The following is an 11,568-nucleotide window of genomic DNA, read 5'->3' as shown; positions in this document are numbered from 1 at the left end:
CGCAAAATGGATTGAGGCCAAGAAATCTGAGATGGGATCCATGTATGAGAACAAAGTGTGGACTTTGGTTGACTTGCCTGATGATCGACAAGCCATAGAGAATAAATGGATATTCAAGAAGAAGACAGACGCTGACGGTAATCTTACTGTCTACAAAGCTCGACTTGTTGCAAAAGGTTTTCGACAAGTTCAAGGAGTTGACTACGATGAGACCTTCTCACCCATAGCGATGCTTAAGTCCGTCCGAATCATGTTAGCAATTGCCGCATTTTATGATTATGAAATTTGGCAAATGGATGTCAAAACTGCATTCCTTAATGGATATCTTAAAGAAGAGTTGTATATGATGCAACCAGAAGGTTTTGTCGATCCAAAAGGTGCTAACAAAGTGTGCATGCTCCAGCGATCCATTTATGGACTGGTGCAAGCCTCTCAGAGTTGGAATATACGCTTTGATAGTGTGATCAAAGCATATGATTTTATACAGACTTTTGGAGAAGCATGTATTTACAAGAAAGTGAGTGGGAGCTTTGTAGCATTTATGATATTATATGTAGATGACATATTGTTGATCAGAAATGATACTGAATTTCTGAATAGCATAAAAGGATACTTGAATAAGAATTTTTTAATGAAAGACCTCGGTGAAGCTACTTATATATTGGGCATCAAGATCTATAGAGATAGATCAAGACACTTAATTGGAGTTTCACAGAGCACATACCTAGATAAAGTTTTGAAGAAGTTCAAAATGGATCAAGCAAAGAAAGGGTTCTTGCCTGTGTTACAAGGTGTGAAGTTGAGTCAGACTCAATGCCCGACCATTGCAGAAGATATAGAGAAAATGAAAGTCATTCCCTATGCTTCAGCCATAGGTTCTATCATGTATGCAATGCTGTGTACCAGACTTGATGTGTGCCTTGCTATTAGTTTAGCAGGGAGGTACCAAAGTAATCCAGGAGTGGATCACCGAACATCGTTCAAGAACATCCTGAAATACTTGAAAAGGACTAAGGATATGTTTCTCGTTTATGGAGATGACAAAGAGCTTGTCGTAAACGGTTACGTCGATGCAAGCTTTGACACCGATCCAGATGACTCTAAGTCACAAACCGGATACGTATGTTTATTGAATGGTGGAGCTGTCAGTTGGTGCAGTTCTAAGCAAAGCGTCGTGGCGGGATCTACGTGTGAAGCGGAGTACATAGCTGCTTCGGAAGCAGCAAATGAAGGAGTCTGGATGAAGGAGTTCATATACAATCTAGGTGTCATACCTAGTGCATCGGTTCCAATGAAAGTGTTTTGTGACAATACTGGTGCAATTGCCTTGGCAAAGGAATCCAGATTTCACAAGAGAACCAAGCACATCAAGAGATGCTTCAATTCCATCCGCAATCAAGTCAAGGAGGGAGACATAGAGATTTGCAAGATACATATGGATCTGAATGTTGCAGACCCATTGAATAAGCCTCTCTCACAGCAAAACATGATCAACACCAAGACACCATGGGTGTTAGAATCATTACAATGTAATCTAGATTATTGACTCTAGTGCAAGTGGGAGACTGAAGGAAATATGCCCTAGAGGCAATAATGAAGTTGTTATTTATATTTCTTTATATCATGATAAATGTTTATTATTCATGCTAGAATTGTATTAACCGGAAACATAATACATGTGTGAATACATAGACAAACAGAGTGTCACTAGTATGCCTCTACTTGAATAGCTCGTTGATCAAAGATGGTTATGTTTCCTAACCATAGACATGAGTTGTCATTTGATTAATGGGATCACATCATTAGAGAATGATGTGATTGACTTGACCCATCCGTTAGCTTAGCACGATGATCGTTTAGTTTGTTGCTACCGCTTTCTCCATAACTTATACATGTTCCTATGACTATGAGATTATGTAACTCCCGAATATTGGAGGAACACTTAGTGTGCTATCAAACGTCACAACGTAACTGGGTGACTATAAAGATGCTCTACAGGTGTCTCCGATGGTGTTTGTTGAGTTGGCATAGATCGAGATTAGGATTTGTCACTCCGTGTATCGGAGAGGTATCTCTGGGCCCTCTCGATAATGCACATCACTATAAGCCTTGCAAGCAATGTGACTAATGAGTTAGTTACAGGATATTGCATTAGGAACGAGTAAAGAGACTTGCCGGTAACGAGATTGAACTAAGTATTGACATACCGACGATCGAATCTCGGGCAAGTAACATACCGATGACAAAGGGAACAACATATGTTGTTATGCGGTTGGACCGATAAAGATCTTCGTAGAATATGTAGGAACCAATATGAGCATCCAGGTTCCGCTATTAGTTATTGACCGGAGACGAGTCTCGGTCATGTCTACATAGTTCTCGAACCCGTAGGGTCCGCACGCTTAACATTCAACGACGATCGGTATTATGAGTTTATGTGTTTTGATGTACCGAAGGTAGTTCGGAGTCCCGGATGTGATCACGGACATAACGAGGAGTCTCAAAATGGCCGATACATAAAGATTGATATATTGAACGACTATGTTCGGACACCGGAAGTGTTCCGGGAGGTTTCGGATAAAACCGGAGTGTCGGAGGGTTATCAGAACCCCCCGGGAAGTTATTGGGCCCTTAGTGGGCTTTAGGGGAGAGAGAGGGCAGCAGCCAGGAGGTGGCCTCCCCAAGGGAGTCCGAATTGGACTAGGGGAGGGGGGCGCGGCCCCTCTTTCCCTCTCCCCCCTCTCCTTCCTTCCCCCTCTGAATTGGACTAGGAAAGGAGGAATCCTACTCCTACTAGGAGGAGGATTCCTCCCCCCTTGGCGTGACCTCTAGGGCCGCCCAGCCTCCTCCTACCCTCCTTAATATACGGGGGGAGGGGGCACCCCATAGACACACAAGTTGATTGTTTAGCCATGTGCGGTGCCCTCCTCCACAGATTTCCACCTCGGTCATATCGTAGTAGAGCTTATGCGAAGCCCTGCGTCGGTAACTTCATCATTACCGTCATCACGCCATCGTGCTGACGAAACTCTCCCTCGACCTCAGCTAGATCTAGAGTTCATGGGACGTCACCGAGCTGAACGTGTGCAGATCGCGGAGGTGCCGTACCTTCGATGCTAGGATCGGTCGGATCATGAAGACGTACGACTACATCAACCGCGTTTTCATAACGCTTCCGCTTACGGTCTACGAGGGTACGTGGACAACACTCTCCCCTCTTGTTGCTATGCATCACCTAGATGGATCTTGCGTGTGCGTAGGAAATTTTTGAAATTACTGCGTTCCCCAACACCCTTCCCCTGCCTCAACCGAGCCTGGCTCGCTAGAAACTGTCAATTTAGCCGTTCCTAGCGGTCCTGGATGGGGGTGCTTTAATCTTCGTGCTATGCGGGCAGCCAAACAACCTAGTTTCGTCCCGCACGGGCTAGTTGGCCTGTAAGCGGGCTACCAAACACACCCTTGAGTTCAGTCACTTCATGTCCCAATGGTGAAGTCAGGATTGGTTCCCGGTACGGCCCTAGTTTGGCAAGCAGTACTAGGTGGATTCTATTCTTCAACATTGGTGTTGCACAACCACAAGTCATGGCTTGGAGCGTTGGCGTCGTATGCAGTTGCAGGAATGGTCCATGCCGTGTTCATAAACCTAGCCCACAAAAGATAATGATGGTCTCATTTGTTCATTTTAGCTCAAGTCATTGTCCTTTTTGTCTTCTTCTCTTGGGCTACGTCTGCTCTAATCTTTCTTTTGTGGTTGTGTTCTGGCTCGACAGGATCTCCATTGGAGATGTACCGAAAGTTCTCTTATATGCCTCTCTCATTCTCAATGGTCGTTTTCTGCAAGATGATGCAACATGTCATGATTTTTCATAGGACATGTGACTTCCTATACTCGACCAGTGCACGAATAATCACAAAAGCACTTTTGAAGCACTCTGAAAGCTCTCTCAACATCCTTTCTTGCCGAATCTTGACATGTTGCAAAGTGGAATCTCTTGTTGCCTTGAGGACGTTGGATTGTCTTCAGAAATGCGGCCCTTGGGGGATAGATATCATCTGCAAGGTAGTAGCCCATCATGTACCGATAGTCATTGTCGACATAGTTGCAAGGTCGAGCATCTTCGGCAACAAGACTTTCAAGCAGCGGTGACCCCGAAAACATATTCAGGTCATTATGAGAGCCAAATGATCCAATTAAACCCATCAAGAGGCGCTAGAATGGTGGTCAATCAGCTACGCCATGTGGCGCGCACTGGTTGGTCACGGTGAGAAAGTAGTTTTCTTAGAGTTTTTTAAATGTAGGAAGATTTTTTTGAGAGAAGTTTTTCTAGTTTTTTTCTTTTTCCTCTTAAGATGACTGTGATGTCCATGTGACGCGAGAATATTTTTTGAATTTTTTGACATGATGACGAGATGCGCATAGCTTTCTCTTAAACGGCCCGCAATGGCAGGCCCCGACCACTAGTGGTTGCCAAACATATAGATCCTGGTGCAACAACCTCAAGAATGATGATTGGATCTTTTAAATGCCCTTTGTACCGACCTTTTCCTCCCGCCGGACAATTCTTCCATGTCCGGTGCATGTAATCAATTGATCCAAGCATCACTGCCCATCCTTATTCTTAACACAACAACAATAACACACCACCAACAACAAAAATCACCTAGGCAATTCTTCGACCACGTTGCAAGCGGAGGAGGTGAGAGCCGCTGTGGGCGGCGTTGCAGCAATGCCGAGGCCGTGGGTGGATAGCGGGGCTGATGGTATGGCCTGTAGGCTTTGGGATCTCAATTCTCTTCGATGTCGTTATTACCCATCTTAGGGAAAACCTGGCATGGTAGAACTCAGGCTTTGGGGAAGGACGCTGCCATGGCCGAGATTCCGGCCGCATTTAGCTCCCCTGCGGGTGCTCTACACCAATGTGGTCATCCACCAGTTCTGTTTTGGATGAAACAAAGCTCGTCGGTGGCCTTATTCGCCCACAAGCTTCTAATGGCGGCAGGGAAGATATATATGCGGTGATTGGGCCGAGAGTCGGTGGGGTTGCGGGGTGTCGACTATCCTGCACGATGGCCGACATGGGAAAGGAAAGCAACATAGGTACTGTTGTGGTGGAGGCCATTGAGCGAAGTGAATCTTTTTTTGAGAATTCCTTTCGGTGGCTCAAAATTGAGAGCCGAAGGATGCTTCTTCTAAAAAAATTGAGTAGCTAAAGCAAATAGGAGTTCAGATAGATGCATCTTAACTACTCGAAAGGGAATCTTTTAGAATCTTTTGACGAGTTAACCCATTTTAGGTGTTCGGCTAGAGATATCCTAAGCATCAATTTATGAGAACCCTAAAAGTGCATTTTTGAGACAACGGTTTAGTATCATTTAATACTTAAGTTTGTGTTTTCACAACGTTGTTTCTCTAAAATTTCACGAGAATTCCCACTTTGTAGCACCGATTAAAAGCACACCTATAAAGCATTATTGAGATGCCCATACATTCTATAAAAGTACACCTTTTCGGAATGCAACCCTACATTTTTTCACACAAATTCGCTAGGTCAATTTTTTTGCTTCTTAACTTTTTAAATAAAATGTAGGTATTCCAAATATCACTGAAAAATCGAAGAGCCATATTAAATGAAAGCGTTAAAATGTGGAAAACCTAGCCTCTTTAAGATGGATGAACCTTAAACAAATAGTGGCTTGATTCGGTTATACCTCCATAAGCACAAACAGATTAAAGAAAATATTTCCCAATACAACAAAGCAAACAAAACAATTAATTGGTTTGATTAAGTAACAAAGATTTATGTTAGTGGTGAGAGATTCATGTTGCTGAACTGCAAGAGGGAGTCTGTGCAGCAAAAAATGTGAAGATGCAGAGAATCTCTAGAATATGAGAATATATTCTCTCTCTTTTTTTTTTTGTACGGAAGAGTATAAGGATATGGAGGAAAGGTTCAACGTGATGGATATCACTATTGTCAGGTGCACCATAAACTATTGTTTTTCTACGGTTGTGCCATAGAATAGCAGTTTTCTAGTTTACGAGGATTCCTGCAGTGTAAATTCTAATTTATAAAATCTAGGATTACATTTTATTAAATAACCCTTCAAGAGGATTTTCGTACCTAAGTTAGTATTATGGACATAGCTGTTTCTTCTTCTAAAATTTGACGGAAACTACCACGACTTTAAGACCAATTAAAACCTAAAAGTATTAGGAAAGGAGTTGTAGGTCTATTCGGAATGCTAGAACGAATATCTTGCTCCCCCAATCTCTACTATTAAAGGATGGTTAGTAGGTTCGCCTCACTTCCATGGGGTTTTTCCTCCCCCACATCCTCCCCCCTTTAGTTTTCTGTTGATTTTTTTGTAATCTCAACCATTGGCACACAAACTAAAAAGCGACGTAAATACAGTAGCTTGAGATAATCTAAATGAAAACGGTACTTTTCCAAATCAAATCTTATCAAAATCTTAGCCATATCAAAATTTTACTTGACTTCGCCTACCCATACCTCAATCAAATTAAATCTTACCAAACCTTAATTAAATCAATGTTTTTCTTGCCTTTCCCTATCTATACTTAAATAAAATTAAATCTTACCAAAATCTAGAATATGGTTGGTGTATATATGTCGGACAAAATTGATATTTTTTTTTGCGACTGAGGACAAAATTGATATTGAATCACTAGAATATGCTCCTGTTGCAACACATGGCAATTAGCTAGTTCTGTTAAAGTGCTGCGTCTTCCAAGCATTTCTTGCCCTAGCAAGAATTCTATGGAAAATCACCTTGTTCTAAACATGGATTACTTGCATCGAACAAATAGATTCCCCATGATATACAGCAATACTAGAAAACTGATACGATAAAATGTGCAAAACTCAGCCTTGTTGCCTTAAACAAATAGTGTCTGGTTCAATGGGACCCACTGCTAATCATCACCTCCATCAGCACAAACCATGGATTAATGAACGGCAAACTAGAATAATCCCAATAGAAAAGAACAAACTAAACAATTGGTTGATTTGATTAATTAACTAGTGCAGCAGCAGCTAGCTAAAGTGCTCCACACACTCTCCCTGATCACCATGCCAGATGCTTGCATGATTGGTTGCCCGAACGGATGGCTCTCGTTGCTTGCTTACTGCGGGCTTGCGGCGGAGTGGCCGGCCTCGTGGCCGTTCGCGCCGGCGCTGGTGCTGCCTCGGCGGTGCTGATCCATCTCGGGAGGCTGCCCTTCCTCGTCCTCCTGCTGCGGCTGCTGCTGGTGCTGGTGCTGCTGCTGCTCGCCGCCGGTGGAGCGGCCGCAGGAGTTGAGGCCCGCCAGCATGCCGAGATTCGTGTCGCCCATCCCGCCGGGGAAGCTGCTTCTTGAAATGAACTGCAGCGGCGCCTGCACCGTGTTCCCGGCGCCGAAGGCCCATGCCGGCTGCATCCAGAAGGCGCCGCCGCCTGCGCCTGCGCCGCTGTTCGGCGCCACGGCCCACATTGCCCCCGAAACAGCAGTGGGTGGCGGCGCCGGCCTGGGCTTCTGCGCGGGCTCGCCGCCGCCCTCCGGGTCTTGATGGCGTCCGGTGTCCTTGAACAGGTCGTCCGCCTCCCTATACCGCTTCCTCATGAACTCCCCGGCTCCAGGATCTTGCGGCGCCTCCGGGTGCTGGTGGTGGTGCTGCTGCTGCGGCGGCGGGGGGAGGAGCTGGTGCTGATGGTGGCCATGGAACCCGAGCATGGCAGCCACGTCGTGCTGCGGCTGGTGCTGGAGGTGGTGCTGGAAGGGCGCGGCACGGGAGGAGGCGCCGGGGCGGAGGGAGGCGGCGAGCGTGGAGAAGTTGGCGGGGACGGTGCCGGTGCCGGTGGCGGCGACGATAGCGGGCTCGGCCTGCTGCAGAAGCCACTCGACGGTCTCGCCGTCGGTCTTGTGGCCGAGCTCCCGCGTGAGCTGGAACACCCGCGCCGCGCACAGCGCCGGCATCCGTATCCTCCGCCCGCGCCCATCCACCTTGGTGTGCCGGTCCTTGGTCGGCCGCTTCGCCACCTTCTTCTCGGACGGCGGCTCGGCCACCGTTATCGACTGGCTGTGGTTGGCCGTCTGCGCTCCCGCCGGGGTAGCCGCGGGTACCATCGCAAGCGAGCCCATGAACGGCGGCGGCGGCGTGGCGCCTGTAGCCGCCGCGGCAGCGTAGTAGAAGGGGTGGTGGTGCGCGGCGGCCGACGCGTGGTGGGGGTGGTCCGACGTGCTGCGGCTGCTGTTGGTGCTGGTGCTGGTGCTGCTTGACGGCGCCGCCCCCTGCTGGTCCATGAGAAGAGACGACAGCTAGGCACAGTTACATGCGTCGGACGGCGGCGCCTGTTGGCCGGAGCCGAGGAGGAGAGCGACGCACGTGCGCGCGGCGGTGGGGTGGGGTGGGAGGAGGTGTGGGGCTGGGACAGCGGCGGGAGGAGAGAGAGGTCAGACTCAGAGGTGGAAGAGAGGGAGAGGTGTGGGGTTGGTAGGTTTGGATTTTGAGTATGACCGTCCTAAACCCCAGAAAACCACCATTGTTGGGACCTACTGCTCCGCAGCCTACCTAGCTTTCCTCTCTTATATAACCATAACCAACCATGGTTTGCGTTGGGTAGGGCAAGTTTGCACCGCGTGGTGTGTATCAGCTAGCTGCTGGGTGAGGATCATGACCTGGCCAATCAATTGGCCAGCTAATTGGGGTTAAACATTGCCAAATTTGGATTTGTGGTAATCGTGAGGCTGGGATTTGTGAATCCAGTAAAGATTTTGAAATGGAAATACAGCTGTTTGTTAGCATGTATATTCATTGTAGGATTTTAATAACGTGTGAACGCCACATTTCTAGGGGTTCCCAACGAATTTCCTCAGAGCCATCGGATCACCATCGAATGCAATTTCTCACAATGGCGTGGTAATTCGTCTGCCATTTCTTTGCACAAGATGGCAAATTTCACTTCAGAGCATTGCAAATCCATTACAAACAACATGTCAATTATACTATATTTTTTGCATGGCAACTTAGACATTCGCTGAAAAACCCTTACCTGAGACGTAGACCATCAATTTCCCTTTATTTTATTATGACACCATGTTGTTCATCCTATTATTATTTATAAGGGTAATGTTTAAACTTTATAATCTACTTGTATCACCATGTGCTACCCCTTTTCTGAATTTCTTAGAGAACGTCAAATGTTTAGTGTTATCGAACTAATCGTTGATTGGATGGCCGGTGGTGGTTGCAATCACATCGCTTCATGGATCAAACGCCAGACATGACATTCGGAGAAGTTGTTACCATTCCTATAGAATTTTTTTGCAAGTAACCTTGCTTGAAACACCAATTAATACGGACATATATATCTACCATCACTATTGCAGAAAAGATCATCATATATTGTTGTGTTATTGTATATAGATGGTTTGTTGGATGTGTGACTTATTATTTATATAACATGTAAGAAGTAATCACATATGTTTTCGTGTTAACTTTTGTGCAATACGCACTCCCTCAATTTCATAATTCTTGTCGTGGTTTTAGTTTAAATTTAAACTAAAGCCACTACAAAAATTATGCGACGGAGAGAGTAGCACTTATAATATCATCACCTCGTCCCATACTTATGAAATCTTCGGATTTTTTTCTTAACTGTATGAAATCTTCGGTTAGTTAACGATGCATGATGTGCTCGAGTTGCTCACTTACTGGATTCTCCTTTGCGGTTCAGTTTTTCAGTTTTTGTACGGAGTGAGCTGTGGTGTGTGAGCGTGGAGTCGAGTATAGCAGCTTGAGCCAGGCCGCTCGTGGGACCTTGGAATGATGAACCCAAAGAGCGGAGAAAGCTAGACAGAGTGGAATCCTTTTTCTTTGCGCCTGGACACAAAGTTGACAAACGTTAGAAGCCCCCCTACTATGTACCCAGCTCCTCGTTGCCCCACCTCTTGTAAAAATATGGAGCACATATAGGCGTGAGCATCACAATAATACAGAGACCGAGGATACTCCTTCTTTTAAAATAGCAAAACCAAAAATATGAAGCACCTAGCTAGCATGATAAGTACGGCGCATGCCGTTCTTCAAATCTATGAGGTTGGATCAATTTGTACAAATCTGGTCATCTCTTTCATCACCCAGTGGCATAGAGAAGTGCAAAGATGCAAGCAATTATATCTATTTCCTTTTTAGAAAAATATGTATTTTCAGATAATCTTGATGCAGATCTCATATTTTTGTTCTCATGCCCATTTCAGTTTGTCCAATCCATTGTACTCTTTATGTTACATCAAATGCCATGCCCGCAAAAAAAAGAATAAATAATGCTAGACAATTTTCCTAAAAAAATAGATAGCAAAAACGTACACATGCTTGTTTAGACACTATTTTTTGAGTACAACCTTAAATATTAGTACATTAAAGTAGTTTAGAAATAAAACATGTAAAATTACATTTAGAGAATTGATAAAAGAGAGCATGGATAAGGTATTATATTACTTGTTTAGACACTCTTTTTCGTGTGTTATTTGGTACGTGGTTTTTAATATCTAGCAGCGATGAAGTCAACTGATTTTAAAAACTCTTCTCGGCATTGTTGATGATATGTATGAGACTTAAGATAAGACATAAAGTAAAGGAAAATAGTGGGGAGGGGCAACAAGAAATTGAGCGCACTCTGATATGCGCTAATTTTGTAAAACCAAGTATATTATGCGGAATCACAAGTTAGACACTATGTGGTAAGTTGTTGTCTGTTTCTGCTGCCTATTTCACTTACAAGTGGGTGGTACTGTTTCTTTTACTATAATGTTAAAAAATCCGACACCATATTTTTAACCATGGCAAATCGAATGTTTTCATGGCATATTTACTTCTTGCGAGGATGGCATGGCAAGGATTTGTGATGCTTGCTAAAGGAAATTGTCATCAAGGGTTTGTCATGCTTGCTAAAGAAAAGTGCCATCCTCACGAAAACTAAATTTGCCGTAAAAAAACATTCGATTTGCCATTGTTAAAAATCCAAAGTCAGATTTGTAGTGAAATCCTTCTTTTAACCATGACTACTTCCTATTTCTCTACGTATGTGGCATCAATTTTTTGCCATGTACTAGCACTAGCGCGTCGTTATACTACAAAAGACTCTACATGGCACATGCTTTTCTAGGGCTCACTTGGATGTACGATTTTTGTAGGATTCAAATCCTTAGTTATTTTCTTCGTGCAAAGACCCTTTGATTATAGGATTGGGGGTACCTTTTTTCATGGAACCCATTCATATGCTTTGCACTCCATAACAAGCCTGATGTGAGTTGAAACCACGTTCCTTAATATTCATGTATTTATTTCCCGTGCACCATCATCCAAAGACATCTCTTTGGCTCACAGAATTTTAAAAACTCGGGAATAGAAAAACGTAGGGTCGAGATGTCATGCCATGTAATCCTACATGAACTGCAAACCCATGAATCTGTATACAAGTTGTTTGGTTTAACCATGGAAAAACGCAGGGGCTTATGGAAAGGATTAGATGCATGTCATAACTTTGTTATAACAAAGGAAAGTTTCT

The 11,568-nt window shown here is 44.6% G+C and overlaps 1 protein-coding gene across 1 annotated transcript; it reads right to left on the bottom strand.

Annotated features, from left to right (window-relative positions):
* Positions 1 to 6,874: 6,874 nt before the first annotated feature.
* Positions 6,875 to 8,796, bottom strand: LOC119286537 (transcription factor PCF3-like). Its single transcript, XM_037565916.1, has one exon. It carries the CDS (start codon positions 8,300 to 8,302, stop codon positions 7,145 to 7,147), a length of 1,158 nt encoding a protein of 385 aa, XP_037421813.1. The 5' UTR covers positions 8,303 to 8,796; the 3' UTR covers positions 6,875 to 7,144.
* Positions 8,797 to 11,568: the final 2,772 nt, after the last annotated feature.

The sequence above is a fragment of the Triticum dicoccoides genome, chromosome 4A (genome assembly GCF_002162155.2).
Source record: "Triticum dicoccoides isolate Atlit2015 ecotype Zavitan chromosome 4A, WEW_v2.0, whole genome shotgun sequence".
In the NCBI taxonomy this organism is placed as follows: domain Eukaryota; kingdom Viridiplantae; phylum Streptophyta; class Magnoliopsida; order Poales; family Poaceae; genus Triticum; species Triticum dicoccoides.
The sequence above is the reverse complement of the archived record's forward strand: the minus strand, read 5'-3'. Positions and strand labels throughout refer to the sequence as shown.